Source organism: Schistocerca piceifrons, chromosome 11, assembly GCF_021461385.2.
Source record: "Schistocerca piceifrons isolate TAMUIC-IGC-003096 chromosome 11, iqSchPice1.1, whole genome shotgun sequence".
In the NCBI taxonomy this organism is placed as follows: Eukaryota; Metazoa; Arthropoda; class Insecta; order Orthoptera; family Acrididae; genus Schistocerca; species Schistocerca piceifrons.
The window spans coordinates 95,032,182-95,048,773 of NC_060148.1; the positions used below are offsets into that span (position 1 = coordinate 95,032,182).

Here is a 16,592-nt window from a genome sequence, read left to right on the forward strand (position 1 = left end):
ACAACAACCTTTACTTGGCACTCACATTTGTTGACTTTGCCAAATCACAACCAGATCATTTCATTGTAACCTAGATCTTGGTTTATATTATAGACCTGTCTGTTACCACAACTGAGATTTCAGAGGAGGTCCAGTAACACCCTTGAGCCCTCGACACTTGCAGATGTTTGAAATTCAAATACTGTGCTGAAGAACCATAGTAGTTACATGACTGCAAGACCATGAATCCGAATGTGTCATGTATGAATACCTGAGTGTTCTGGGGTGGATTTTTTCCACTGGGAGCAGGATTTGACTTTTATATTGCCCTATGCTTGGCCTAGACGAAAAATGCCTGTTTTCGAATGTGCTACTGAAACATTTTAATTGTTCTGGATTCCATGAGAACATTGCCAAACATTTTGATCACCAGTGAAAACTGAATAAACAACTAAACAGGCTTCTAGATGTGTTATCACCCATTCTGTTTGTTAGTGTTAAATTTATAGTAAGGGGAGCACACCAGCTCAAAAGGGTAAAGCCAAATAAAAATTAATTTAAATGTGACATTGTCTGTTCTCTGGTACATCAAGATCATGTATCTGTAGAACTGTGTTTGTGTACAACCAGTGTTCGAAATTCAACAAATATAGAGACTAGGGAAACACAAGCTGATGAAGATAATAGCCTTGCGCAACAAAAAATTTATTTTTGTATTTTATTTATTGATCGATAGACAATTCAGTACAACAGCATGGGACATGGGAGATAACTTAATAGCAAAATATATACATATATAAAACATAAACAAATTAGGAAAGGATTTGGTGAGGATAGGGCAGAAAGTTGGCCATGGCCTAATCAATAGAATCAACCAAGTATTCATCTTAGCAATTTGCAAAAAGTCAAGTTTGGATGGCCGGATGGGGAATAAAACCCACTCCTCATGAATACTAGTCCAGGGTGTTAAGACTGGTATAGCCACACGATTTGAAGGGAAATTACAAATACGTAATCTACACCGAGATTGTGACATGCACAAGAAGTAAATCACTGACATAAGTATATCCCAATTAAAAGTACTTTGTGAATGACATTTCAGCAAGTTGAGTGGTGGAGGACAGCTGCCATCCAATCATAGTTCTTTCTCAGATGCTGTATGTGTGCTGCGTTGCATGTTTTGTGTTACGTGCAGTAATTTTAATGTGAGAGTTTTGATATTAAACAGTTACAAAAACTAAAAACACATGAACATTTTATACATCACTGCTGCAAAATATAACACGCAAGAAACATGCTGCCACTCTATCCATCTAGCATCAGATCTCCTCTCGGAGGTGGTGTATTGCACTGCATCTGAAGCAGAGGAAACAGAAAACCAACTGTAGAAACAATTCTTTTGCAAAGAAAAATGCAGCATAGATGTTACCTCAGCTAACAGAACTCGACAGTAAATAAGGGCTTAGTATTCTTCCGAACTAACTTACTTAGATTGTAGAAATGCTTCTCAATAAGAAATAATTTTAACTCTTCTCTAAAAGCTGTTTCTGTCTCCAACATCTTTATGTAAGTTCGCAGTGCATTTGCAAGTCGTAAACAGGGTATCTGACAAAAATCTAAATCTTTGTTTCAGAGTGAAAATGTTAACACATTATGTAATTAGTCATATTTACCAAGTTCTCGTCAGGGGTGCAGAGTGGGCCATCTGCTGTTTCTTACTCACTTCTCCGAAACTTCACATTTGCACTTTGTTGACAAAGAGAACAACATACAATAAGACACTAATTTCTCTTTTGCAAGGTGTGAGTATTACATGTGTTAATGTATATTATTTGAAAACAGTGTTTAAAGTGTTATGCTATGCATTTTGATGCTGCTGTGTTGCTTGGGCAGATAAAAAGGTAGGACTCTTCTGTTTTGTGCTGGCCTCTTTGTCTCTTTGTGACTATCTGCTGCAAAGTGGTTTCACAATTTGATTTCTTTCAAAACTTTTTCAGTGAGTGTCCAGTCATTGTCATTAGCCTATTCAAAGCCACATTTCCGTCCCTTCTTAGCCCTTTCTTTCTGTTTGCAACAATGTCCAAATTTCACAGTCATACGTACAGTGAGTCAAGATTAAAATCTAGATGATTTCCTTTCTCTTTTATATATGAAACCACTTTTTCACTAATATGTCTTCTGTCATCATGGTGCCTAAATAACAAAATTCCTTAACTTTTCCCATTTAATTTTGTTCAATTTTATCAGTTATCCTTCTTATCTGTGATTTGCTTTAATCACTTGTTTGAGTTTTTCCTATAAATGTTAGGTTCTACCTATCTCAGGATTGCAGAAAATTGCATATGTTTTTTACGGAAATACAGAAGCATCCGATTCCACCTGTCTGCTTTGACCCATGACGTCACGAATATGCCAGAAACGACCATCCACTAAGACTCCAATATGGCACCTATGATGTGATTACGTAAACATAAACACAAAAATACATCGGAAAACCAACACACACACCTTCCACAAAAAACTTAATCAAACTAACGGGACAAGTGTGGGAGGTTTTTGGTTGGGGACAAACTAAATATAAACACACACTATTACACCAAACGACAAAAAACCCTAAAATAACAAGACCCCACAACCTTCCCAAATTCCACTACACACAAAATCCACTGGAATCAATCACTTACCTTGACCTGTATAGGTCAACAAGAACTACCAATACCACACTATAAATCTCAAAACATTCACCACCACCCCACTTAATACTACCCCAAAAATACACTCAGAAAATCAAAATTACAATCGAACACTTCCCTTGATCTGTTATTTTTAACATCTCCACATGTAGCTGTTCCTGGTCAGAGACGCTGGAACTTTAGTAAGCCTCATTTCTTCACGACACACTGAACACTTCATGACTTCAGCCAACAGGCCGAATAGCTGAAGAAATTTTATTAGACACAACACACTGCCCCCCCCCCCCCCATCATCGCCGACACCCAAAAACTGTTGACCTTGTCAGTCATATCCATACATACCAAAGACATAAACAATTCAATTTACCAAAATTCACACACGATGAAAAAAAAAAAAAACTACAATAACGTCGATATAACAAAACCAAAATCGTTAACTCACTGAAAAATATTCCGCTAAAAGCACAGTCACCACCGATACCACACAGTGCAATGCTACCACGCAAGTGAACCCCATATGCCACATAACACACTACCCATAAACATACCACCAGAGAGAACCACCGACCACAACAGTACGCCACGTATAAACATGCCACATGTGCAAACTAAACCAAAAACATCACCTAACACACAACACACCACCAGAGAGCACCACCGATCACATCAAAATGACACCTACAAACACGCCACTCTCACAAACTAAACTCCGCGCCGTTATAACGTCACACACCACAACAGCCTTACGTCACTGGTCAAAGCCGACGGGTGGGATCGGACGCTTCTGTCGACCCTTTTTTACTATCAGATGTTTGGGCAATATCGTCCTGAGTTTGTATGCAGTGAATGAGAATTCCTTCACTCTAATTTCAGACATTTTAGCTTCGAAGGTGTTTATAGATTCTTTTCTGAAATGGTGAAACATATGTGGTGCTAATAAGCACCTTGTTTTTTTTTTTGTTTTTTTTTTAGTCTGTACCCTTCAAGTTAGTTGGTTATTTGCATGCCTGTGGACCACAATGGCAAACTCTTTCCATGATATGCCAACAGTCAGTTTTACACTTTCTCGCAGCTAAAAATGTGGCAACATGCTGACTGATTATGTGATTTCTTAACTTGCCTTTTTTCCCTCTCACGCCTACAGTGGTTTATTTCTGTTGTGTGACGGGGGTTGTCAAGGAGATAGGATTTCAACTTGTGTTTGAAGTTACTTTTTTTATCTTCTTGGCTATTTATATTACTGGGCATTTGGTCAATGATTTTTGTGGCTGAAAACATCACTTCTTTCTGTGTTTCACTAAGACTGTGTGATAAATAGTATACATCATTTTTGCTTCCAGTGCTGTATTTATGAATTCACTGTTGTTTTCAAACTATGATTGGTTATTGACAGCAAACTTTCTAAGGATATACATACATTGTGAGGCTGGTGTTATGTCCAGCCGTTTAAAGAGCTGTCTACAAGAGACGGTTAGAACTTGTTGTTACACATTTCATCAGTTACAAGTCACTAATGACTGAAAATAGGAAGGTTACCTTTCCAGACTTTCATCTCCAAAATCTAATATTATCTCAAATGTAGTAGTTCAGAGCTTAGATATTTAAGATGCTCAATAAAATGTGATGTTCAGTTAAGGTTGTTACCAAGAAGTTAGAATATTCTGTTTTATTTATTAGTTTACTCTCCTGCATTATTACTAATGGTGTAATCAGGCCTTGTGCAATAGTGTTGCATGTGTTATGTTTTATCCAAACTTTAGTGACATACCATATGCAAAGAAACAGTTATTAATTTTCAAGATTATTATTATTATTATTATTATTATTAATGTTTCATATTGTTGTTGTATCTTTTCAATCTAATAATGGGACAGTAGGGACAGACCCTATTTGATTATTTTCTTTGTGGTTACAGAACCTGAACTTCATCATCCAGACCTGAATTTCCTAAAGCAGTAGAACACAATTATCAAAAGCGTATGAAAAAAATACCTTCAATGATTAGTAGATTTCAGAGTGCTGTTCAGCAGAACACACTTTTAATTTATCAGCTCTGTTGTTTGTAGCCAACTGGTAGCATAACAGTCTTGAGGATGTAGTGTTGCTGGTTTGACTCTCACTAGCAGCTTTTTTACTTTCTTAGATTTCCATACTTTAATAAATAGAAATGCTAATCAACAAATATTGAATAACAACTTTTATAAAAAAAAAATCTTTTTATTTTTAGTAACAGATCACTTGAAAATGCCAGTATTCACAACACACTAAATTAAAATTTGGGGAAAAATATCAAATAGAAAATAAAATGTTTTTTAATTTCTGGAGATTGAGCACTGTTACTAATGTATGTAATTACTTTGCATCATTTTTGCATGCCTACACCAGATTGTTATTTTCTTTTCATGTGGCCAGTGATGAAAACAAAAAAGGTATTAAAAGTTATGAGTATTTGTTGACAAATATAGATTTTCAATACAAGTAAAAAAAGAAGGAAAAACGTGGTATTAGCAAGATTGCACCATGATGATAAGACTTTTATGCTACACAATTAGGTGATGGTAACCAGGTTAATAAGTTACAAATGTCTAATACTTAACAGCACAATTGTCCACAATTTGAATTCTTTGATCTCTTGGTAGGGGTCAGCCGCCAAATTTTGGTTCTTATGTCCACTTAGTCTTTCCAAGCTGTCTTTGAGTCAAAACCTTGCAGTTTGTCACCAGTTTTCCATAAAGCAGACCTAGATTTAAATCTGTTTGTAGGGAGCAGCCCACTGAACTATCAGCTATGGACAACTGGAACAACTCGACATCGTGGCAGCAACAGTTCCAGCGCGGCGGGCAGGGTTCGGCAAATGAGTACGCTAGTGGCAGCGGTGGAGATCCGCCAGTGACGAGACAGGACCGCCATGCCCGGGACTTCCGCTCGTCGGGGGAGGCGTATAGCGGGGGACGGGGCACGCGGGGGCGGCACCGTGGAGGTCCACCACCTCGCGGTGCATTCCCTGGCCGTCGTGGCAGGGGGAGGCAGGCACCCGCCCCCTTCTCTGTCGATGCCGAGGAGTTCGTCCCGCGCAGCCAGCAGAGTGGCCAAGTCAATGGCACCAACTGGGAGGTGAGACTGCAGTGTTTCCTCTTTTCTGATGCTTATCCAGGGTGTATACGACCTGGGACAGCTGGGAGATCTGGGAAAGACCCGGGAATTTTTTCATCTGGGAGAAAGCCAGGATAAACTTGGGAATTGTTTAGAATTTCTGGAATTTGTTTGTTTTGTTTTAGTTTTCAGTTAAATTTTTGTAATTTTGAGTGGTAAGAAACAATTATCTAACAAAGGATATTATGTATCCCACTACTGCAGAATAATACTGCAGCAATAAAACATGAACGAGAGGAAAAAAAAATAACCAAAATAAAACTTAGGTTGCAAAGGAAATGTGCCATATACAACAACGAAACACGGTGCTCATACAAGTGTCTGCCAACAGCAAAATGTGTCAAAGATCTTAGGAAGGCTGTGCAGTGCTTCATAACAACAAATTGCCTCCAGTGAGCGTGACATCTTAACGGTTTACATTAGATTTGTTTGAGCAGTTGCGGGCGGGCTCATGTGCATGCACAGTTGAGTCACACATGTGTAGTACCTTCTCCTGCTAGTGGCTGCAGAAGTGTAGCTTTTAGCTGTGTAAGCAACATCAGCAGCAATATGCTGCCCGGAAAAATTTTACTGGCACTGCAAGCTGCCAGATTCATTGCGGGCAAACCAGGGTGTCTACCACAGGCGACAATTTCAGGGAAAGGGAGGAGGGCCACCAAATTCATTTTCTTGAGGGGGGAAAAAAAATGTTCTTTCACAAAGCACCAGTATCCAGCGCACATTGGTCTATCGATTAGTCATATGATTTTGAAACGCATCCATGTTGGTTTCTGAACATATTAAGTTCATTTCTGAACAAATCATAAGTTGATTTTTGAATGTGTGCTTGTTGTACATCATTCTCTGCCAGGGGAATCCCCGTCTCATCTAAAAATAAACTTTCCTGCCGACAGAAGAGGACAGGGCTATACAAGCTGAGCGGAATAAAGCCGAACGGGTGAATGGCAGTTGCTGTTTGTTTATTTGATTGACTGGGTTTGCGAATGATCAGCGTTGTTATAATTACCAGTGAAATCCACAGATTCAGAGTATCAGACTGGACATAAATGATCAACAGGAATAATAGATAAGAAAGATAATACATAATCTTCTTGGTGTATCCAAAAAAATGAAATTTCGATTGAAAATTTTAGGCCAGACCGCTACACCAGTAAGGTCCAGTTGTACTGTCTCCGGTAGCAGCCGCCTGAGCTCTGTTCTGGGAGTAGCATACGTTGTATGAGCACTTAATAATGCCTAACTGGAGAATAAACACGGGATAACTAAACCATTGATTGTGGCAGGAATAGTGAAATTAACTGCAGAATACGTTACAGAATTAGTGATGACAAGATTGTTTGTTAGAACAAGGAAGAAGAAGAAGAAATGGGGACATCACACAAATTATGGAAGAATAAGGTGATTCCAAATTTATATAAAAATTTCATACGACTACTTTTCAATCTCGTGCTTGAGAAGCTGGAGCATGTGAATGAAATGTGAAACTATTTTCTAACATAAAGCTTTTTGCTTGTAGTAGTAGGCCTAATAGGCATTTGATATTGGTACTTCATGAATTATATTCTATCATGTTATAAAAATGACGATTTGTGTCGAAAGAGTGTCGTTTATTTGGTGTGTTTTACAATTGCTACGATACTAGACAGGCCTATTTCGTTTTATCTAGCAGACAGTGCCAAAATACACATAATCAGATTGAGAAACCACACAAGTCTTGGGTACCGTTTGTATTAACACCTTTTTCAGCATTAGAAGACATTTCGTTTTTTTTCATTTAGCAAAATGTTTGACGAACTTTGATAAGGTAATAGAGCCTTTCCCAGAAAGGAAAGCACGCCATGTAAAGCTGTAACAAGGTTATAGAGAGAAAAATGTTAGAACTTAAGAATTTAAGAAATCTGTACTGTCTTGCTTGTCTCTTCTGCTGGTTTCATGTATCGTATATTTACTTTTATGTCACACAAAAAAGCAAGTTATTAGCTGTAGAAAATAAAGAATTCAAATTTTCTGAAGAGTTCTTGTTCTCCCGGTTACAAATTATCCCAGCCAGTATTAATTGCGAGGTTTTTTTCTGATGCACAGAGCAGTCGGAGTTATAGTGGAGAGGTGGAGAATCTCCATGTGACCTGCATTTATGTTTAGTGATTTTGCTGTTTCCTCTTCATTTATTGCTCTCACGTCAAATGAAAACAAAATGGATTTCTGTGGCCGGGAGCTGTCGAGTGAATTAAAATACATTCACATAAGTACAGGAGGCTAAAATATGTTATTAGTTTCAGATTTTATTTCCACCTTCCTCGCAGTCAAGCATTGCAGAACAATGAAGTTATTTCTGTCGATTTGCGAAAGAAATTTAGCTATTTATTAATTTTTCCGCCGAGGCAGTCAATTTATTAGAAGCTATTGGCTAGTTTCAACTGTTCACTACATTTCAAAAGTGCACATTTTCATCTTCTAGCATGTATGGCATTATGCCATAATAAAGAACCAAACATGAGCTAATCTGTTACTGGTATTCCAAGAAAATTTACATCCGAATATGGACATACAAATGTGCACTTTCAGCCAAATTATGTGTTTTAGTATGGTTCACAAAATTCTGATGCTCTTGGAGTATCGTCTGATGTCTTGTTTCCTTTATGACATAATGTAAAGATCTTTCAATGTTTTATACCTATGAACATACAGGCTTCCTGCATCTTCGTAGCTGCGCACACGCGGTGACACCTGTTATCTGGTGCTCTCTGGCAACTACTGAAACGAACCTATTTCTTACAGGTCGCAGCCAAATATTGTGAATGGTTGTTTTAAAAGCGTTACTTTCAAATTAAATTTCCTATTATGCAAGATTAACTACGTGTGAGAATGTACCATGAATGTTGTAAAACACACAGCATTTGACTATCATTTAAAAATCAGCTCTTTGAGGATGACCATTTGAAAAATTTTGAGCCCAGAAGATCAGACATTTATGTCTTTATTAAAAATTTTACTGGCGCATTTGTATGCTATATCTTAAAGTGTAACAAGTGCAAAAAATATCAACATAATATATGAAAGCTTTGCTTCTCCTGCAGCTTATTAATCTTGGAGACACAATATTATATGTGAAAGCTTTGCTTTTCTTGTAGCAGCCCTATGTATATTAATTTAAACCATTAACTTTCCCTAATTGTGTTTACACGCTACTTAAGTGATATTGCTATTGGCTGGCTACATCACGTGTCCTATGCTCTGAATATCCACTGTCATCGGCTGGCGAGATCATGGGATGAGCTACGACTGGCTACAAAAGTGTATTACAATCTCGATTTTGGTGCTTTGCAAAGTAAAATGCGGCGTTTGGTGGAAATTTATATGAGAATATGCATGCGTACATGTTGCTGCATATCAAAGATCTTTCCAATTTTATTTTTTTTTTCCACTGAATTTGGTTTTCTAAAGGGCTGGGAGGTTAAATGGTAGTGTATAAAACGATAACCATTCAAAGGATTGATAAGTTTTACAGTTCCAAGGAAAAATACACTGTCACTTAACAAGGAAAAAGTGTATTTTCACCCAGGAGAAAGATAATTTTAACTGGGAAAAGCCCGGGAATTTTTTTTTTTTTTTTTTCTTGTCTGCGTAGTTTTGTGGGTGGAGTCCTTCCTGTTGTCTAGTAAGCGGAGGGAGGGAAGATGTGCACACCACCTATCTGTGATGGGTTAACTGTCACCAGTGCACAGCAGTCTTTGACTTTTCAGTGTAACCTAGACATTGGGCTAAGCTACTCAGCAGTGCAGCACCATATCAAAGGATTCTATTCACATTTGTTAACTTTGCCATCTCACAATCAAACTGTCTTTTTCTGACAAAACCTGATCACTGAGCTGTGCCACAGATCATTATATCACATCAACCAACATTCCAAAAACTAATTCAAACAGAAAATAAATAATGATAAAATATTAGCAGGCGAGTAGTGGCACGACCAACAGAACAGGTCACTCCAGTCATATTTTTGTGATTGCAAAATCCCACATTGTGCTGAGTTGAATACTGCTGCCCCAGTTTATTAGTGTGTTGGCAGAAGTATTTCTACTGCCTCGTTGCCAATAGAGTCCCAGAACCCGTTGGTACTGCATAGTTCCTCACTGATGCTCCGTTCTGCCACTGCGGACTTCTGTCTTCTCTAGTCGAACATTCCTGCTGTGCTCCATACAGCACTGTGAGGTGCGCTGCTGTGTGTGTCCGATGTACTGCTTTCCACATTCACACTCATTACTGTAAACGTCCAGCATCTGCAGACCTAGCCCGTCATTGGTCGCCCCCAAGCATCTTAATTTTCTGCATTACATGCAGAATGGTCTTTATTTGATGTTTCTCCATTATTCTCGCAAAATAATATTAGTGTTCTGTTAACTTTACATCATCATTACATTATGAGAGAAACCTGACAACTGACATTCAGTTGACCTCTGTGAATCGTCTGTCTGGTATCCCGGTCCTACAATTTGGACAGCCTTCCAGAAGGCGTGGACGTAGAGGACAGCCGCTAGGCAGTGCCCTTATAATCTGAAAGCTGCTGCTGTCACTGCTGCGGCACTCTGCGCGGGCCACACCCACCGTGTCAGCCTGTCTGCGCTCACGGGCGCCTTATAAAGCAGGCACGCAGAGGCTCAGCAGCCAGTCTTGTTCCGACTGCACTCTTGTATCATATGTCATGCCCATTGTTGTTTGGTTCCTGATCTTGCTACGTCTAGGTTCTCAGTTTGGTTCACTCTTCAGACTTGCCATTCTGCTGTATCCATCCACAGCTGTCGTCGTCATCTTCACTGTTGTCCACAGTTGTTGTCTTTCTGTGGTTTTTGGTGACCCGCCATCAACGCATTCGGCCTGTGTCTCGTGGTTGTCAGATTCTGGTTACAAGAGTTTGAACCTTGTTGTGTGTGTTATCACATTTTAACTGTTAGTGTATCATGCTTTGTGAAGTGGGGATTGGGGAACAACTCAGCATTTGCCTTAATTAGTGTGGAAAAGTGCCTAAAATACACTAACTACAAATTAAAAACTTTTGTATTTTTTTCTTTTTTACTTGCTTCTTGTCAAATTGCATGATTCTAGGTCAACGGGAAGCACCCTACAGGTTTCATTAAGTGAGTTTGCGATTATCAACATATGACATAAATGATCATATATTTTGATTGCATTGATTTGGACACTTAAATTTTTTGCTCTGGTGAGGGACAGTAGACCTTAGTATGTGCCAGAACTTTCTGTTTGATACCTTTGCCTGTTCCCGAGGGGAAGAGTTCTTGAGATACCGACAACAAAATGATCTTATAAGGGTTTTGTTTTTACCAAATGAGGTGCAGAACACCAAAAACAGTTAAAATATGGTATAACCCAGAACAAACTCTGCATGATTCACAAACAGTTAGCTCACAGGACTTCTCTTGCATGAGTTAAATGTGGTGACAGGAAGGTCATCTGGCCTAAAGTAAAATAAATTGGCCAAATCATGAATGTAGGGGACATTGTATGGTAGAATAAACACTGGCAAAGGAAGAGGTCATAGGAATAAAAGTCTGTAATTTTTATTGCATTGTTATAATTGTACATATAACAAAGGTTTGCTCATGGCATAGGCTGTGCTTTTATAAGGGACATTCAAAAAGAAACGAGCCGGAGGCATAATTACAGAAACCAGTACCTGTATGTTAGCAGTATTGACCCTGACTGTTGAGACATTGTCCCACTGTGACACAAGGCGGTGAATGGCTGTCTCGTAAAATTCCTGGGGCTGCAATGCTAACCAGTTCTGCACGTACAGCTGGACGTCGTCGTCCGAGGTGAATTATTTGCCCCTCAGAGCCTTTTTAAGTGGACCAAAAATGGCGTGTCGCAGGGAGAGAGATCTGGACTGTATGGAGGGTGGCCGAGAACTCCCATTTGAATTTATGCAGTGCCGTGACCCTGGATGCTTACGGCTCTGTCATTTTGATTCTAGTTCGAAGCTATGACACCGTGACTCATCTCCGGCCACCACTCATGCCAGGAATGCATTCCTTTCCTGAGCATAGCACTGCAGGTGGACAAGACAGTGGGCCATTCGACATGCTTCCTGATGTGGTTGAAAACTGTCGGGCAACCCATTGGGCACACACTTTGCACATGGGCAGTCGTCCCTTCATGATGGTGTGAACACTTCAGACGCTCAATCCGACCACAGCGGCTATGGCTTTCACTGTCACTTGGTGGTCCCGGGTAATGAGTGCATCCACCAGCTGAACGATGTAATCGGTAATGCAGTGTGGTGCTCCAGACTGTGCATCATCGGCTGATGACACCCTTCCTTCCCTGAAGCACTTGCGCCACACCTTGACCCTTACGAGGGACACGCAGTGTTTGCCATACACTTGTGACATTTCTCGATGATTGTCCGTTCCTCGTACTTCTTCTGCTGTCAGGAAACAAACACCTCTTTGCTCTTCTTTTGTGACGTCTCCGTGTCACTGTTTGCAATGCTACTAGCAGCATTGGACGATTGATGTGTGCTGCTGCTTGCTCTATGTAGTCACGTGATGTGCACATGCGGCCTCTAGCGACAGGCTGTGAACTTCTACCCTCTGGTCGGAACCACACCCCGTTACACGTGCCACGATATTACTCTCCTGTCACTGGATTGTGCATTCCAGACTCCGGCTTGTTTCTTTTTTTACATCCCTTATAATTAAAAATAAAGGCCTTATTTTATTATTTTGCAGTTAGCTAATTTCATACACGGAGGCATTATCGAGGTACATCACATTAAAAATTGTTATAGTTATAGCATATTCAGTGCAAGTGTGTGGCAGGTGAAGCAACGTGTGATGGCACCCTCTTGACAGTTTTGCACAACTGTAGTAGGCAGGGGCAGAATTCACGCATGTGAAGCCCTTGTGCAATAAAGTAGAAGTGAAACCCTCGTGCAGGTGTTGTCACTGTGCCTGCATACAGAAAACATTAAAAGATGTTAGTGTAAATATTTGAATGTAAACAGACATCTGTGGTAGTGCTGTCTGTACCACCTACGGTTATGCAAAACTATTATTTGGTCACCATAACCCATTGCTTTATCTACCTGCATAGACAAGGATGCTAATGCATGCTCTCAACTCTAAGGGAAGCTGATTTGAATGCTGGTGATAGATGAAATTTTCACTGCTGCTATTTGGCTAGCAGGGGGAGAACAGGTTTTGGTTTAAAGTTCCTGACCACCATTCTTTGTACACATCTCCTGGACTAAATTCCAAACCTCTCTGCAGTCTCTCTTGAAGTGAAGACATGTGATACTGTTTATGGTGATCTGTCCATCAGATGGAGACATTAAGTTGGCCGCCACCTTGGTCATGTTCATGAGAACTAAGCTGTGTGTTAGCAACAGGTTTTACTCTCTTCCTTCTCTCATCATCACCATCACCACCACCATCATCATTATCATTATACAACAATGTAACACTACACTGTACATGCAGCCATTACTCTCACACTCCACAAATACAAATATGACACAAGTCTTGCGTACCCACAAGGACAGGGGCCAGTGTGCATGGAGGAACACCCTTTTCGACAGCTAACAGTGTCGTATGACTCTTAAATTATTTTTGCTTGTTGCTTTTTATCCTATGCTTCTGTGTGGATTATAACATGTTGTAAGCATAACAAGAGGGCTAAAATTAGCTAACTGTTAAGTAATAAAATAAAGTGAAACTTTCTGGCAGATTAAAACTATATGCTTCACCAAGACTCAGATCAGTGACTTTTGCATTTTGTGGACAAACGTTTCACCGTCCGAGCAATACTCAGAATCTGAGAGTAGAGATTGTGTGAAGTTTGGAAGGTACGAGAAGAGGACTGGCACAAGTAAATTGTGAGTGCAGGTCGTGAATCGTGTGTGGACAGCGTCACGGAGCTCTTGCTCCCAAAAGACAAAGGTCCTAGGTTAGATTCCTAGTGTGGCACCCAGTCGTAATCTGCCAGTAAGTTGCAAATGAGTGCACACTCTGCTGTAGAGTGAAAAGTCATTCTCAAAGTCAAAATAACCCCATACTTCCAGAACTGAACATATGGTGGCAAATATAAAGATCTTGGTTCGCTGTTGTAGGTGGGGTGTTAGTGGAGATGGTTTGTCATTGCCTACCTCTGTTCTGTTATGAAGTTTCATACAGTGTAGCGTTGGGTTTGTGTTATGAATGAAGGGAAGGGTGAGGATGAAACTTGGTGCTGGCACCCTTACTCCTCTCAAATAGCACCGAGGAGCCGCCGAGATTAACTCTCTCATTCACTGTATAGATCACCATCAACAGTTTCACATCCGCTCACTTAATGAGGCACTGCAATGTGGTTTGGAATTTAATCCAAGACACTGGAATAAAGGCAGGCGTTCAGGAGTTTCACACCACACCCTCGACCACTCGCCAACCGGGTACAGGTAATGAAGATTTTCCGCAAATGATATTCGGACAGACTTAACTAAGAGTCGAGTGCCATCACACAGATATGCTTTAATGTCCTTGCCTACGAGGGTGGATAAAAGTCATTCTGGAAGGAAATGAATATTTATTTCAAAACAAAAGAACAACAACATGCCGGAAAATATTTTTTAAGAAATTTACAGCAGCTGGAGAACTATACGTAAAAAAATGTAGTTGCTAACTTCTGTTTCTCACTCAGGATGCTCCTGAATTCATCCCAGCAGCCCAACAGCAGCAGGGGGCAGGCTCAACACAAGACAAGTCTGCTGGCAGGGCCGACGTGTCAGCTGAGAACGGTAGCTGTGTGAATGGGATCGTCAGTGAGAGCAGCACCACAGACAACAACAGCAGCAGCAACAACAGCAACAACAACAACAACAACAGCAGCAGCAAGGGTAATGGTGACAGCGAGAAGGGCGGCACCGGCGGAGACGGTGACGGCGGGCTCGCGTCTCGCCGTGCCCCTTTCGGGCAGGGTGCCAAGAGGCGGCCGGACACGCAGTGGCGCGGCTCGGCCAGGGGCCGGGGGAGGGGCGGGGGTGGGAGGGGCGGCTGGCAGCCGCAGCAGCGCCGGCAGCCCGTGGGGGCGGACGACGCCCGCAACCGCAACTGGCGGGAGCCGGCGCCCGAGTACGACCAGCCACCGTCACCGGCGCGCCGTCCCACCTCGGATTCGCCGGTGAGTACCGCCGATGTACGATGTGGAGTGAAATTTTCATTCTGTGGTGGAGTGACTGTTTCTGTCAGTCGGTCATCAGCTACATAATTTCTATTAGCCGCCAAGGCAAACTGGCTTGAAGCACCGTCACATTTCACCCGAGAAGTATCATGGGGAGGTGGTAATGGCGTGCTCTCCATCACTCCTACAAGTGTAGTACTATCACACACTGCTGAATGAAGTGCCCATTTGGAGTATACAGTACATCTCACCATGGGTGCTTGCAGTACTTCACTGCCATTGTCCATAAAACTATTTTCTCTAGTGGTGTAGCTGTTTTCCTCAGCGGTGCCTGTTGATTCGGCGTCTGCTGTTTGTTCCTGATGATAATGGCGACTCTTTGTTCAAATCTGACTGATCTTGCTGTACGGGGGTAGACAAAAATATGGAAACACCAAAACTAAAACACATCACTGTGACTAACACATGTGTAGGAAGACCGTCGGCAGTCACAACAGCATCCAGTTGTCCTTCAAATGAATAAATACACGTCGTGTATGGTTTCCAGGGTATGAAAGGGAAGCAGTGGTTGGGAAGGAAGTGAGAGAGGGTTGTAGCCTATCCCCGATGTTATTCAATCTGTATATTGAGCAAGCAGTAAAAGAAACAAAAGAAAAGTTCGGAGTAGGTATTAAAATCCACGGAGAAGAAATAAAAACTTTGAGATTTGCCGATGGCATTGTAATTCTGACAGAGACAGCAAAGGACTTGGAAGAGCAGTTGAAAGGAATGGACAGTGTCTTGAAAGGAGGATATAAGATGAACATCAACAAAAGCAAAATGAGGATAATGGAATGTAGTCGAATTAAATTGGTTGATGCTGAGGGAATCAGATTAGGAAATGAGACGCTTAAAGTAGTAAAGGAGTTTTGCTGTTTGGGGAGCAAAATAACTGATTATGGTCGAAGTAGAGAGGATATAAAATGTAGACTGGCAATGGGAAGGAAAGCCTTTCTGAAGAAGAGAAATTTGTTAACCGCGAGTATAGATTTAAATGTCAGAAAGCCGTTTCTGAAAGTATTTGCATGGAGTGTAGCCACGTATGGAAGTGAAACGTGGACGATAAATAGTTTAGACAAGAAGAGAATTGATGCTTTCGAAAGTGGTGCTACAGAAGAATGCTGAAGATTAGATGGGCAGATCACATAACTAATGAGGAGGTATTGAATAGAATGGGGGAGAAGAGGAGTTTGTGGCACAACTTGACTAGAAGAAGGGATCGGTTGGTAGGACACGTTCTCAGGCATCAAGGGATCAGAAATTTAGTATTGGAGGGCAGCATCGGGGGGTAAAAATCATAGAGGGAGACCAAGAGATGAATACACTAAGCAGATTCAGAAGGATGTAGGTTGCAGTAAGTACTGGGAGACGAAGAAGCTTGCACAGGATAGAGTAGCATGGAGAGCTGCATCAAACCAGTCTCAGGACTTAAGACCACAACAACAACAACAACAACAACAACAACACAACATGATTTCCAAGGGAGTCTTACACAATTCTTGTAAAACAGTAGACGTGGGTAGCAATCACACACCCTTCTCTCCAAAGTACACA

The 16,592-nt window shown here is 40.9% G+C and overlaps 1 protein-coding gene across 1 annotated transcript in view; it reads left to right on the forward strand.

Annotated features, from left to right (window-relative positions):
* The first annotated feature begins 4,604 nt into the window (after positions 1-4,604).
* Positions 4,605-16,592, forward strand: part of LOC124719745 (protein shuttle craft) — a 258,849-nt gene continuing 246,861 nt past the window's right edge. The window contains exons 1-3 of the mRNA XM_047244946.1: positions 4,605-4,649; positions 5,435-5,786; positions 14,520-14,999. Of these exons, the coding sequence (XP_047100902.1) occupies positions 5,460-5,786; positions 14,520-14,999 (807 nt within the window). The 5' untranslated portion in view covers positions 4,605-4,649; positions 5,435-5,459. The remainder of the gene's footprint in view (positions 4,650-5,434; positions 5,787-14,519; positions 15,000-16,592) is intronic.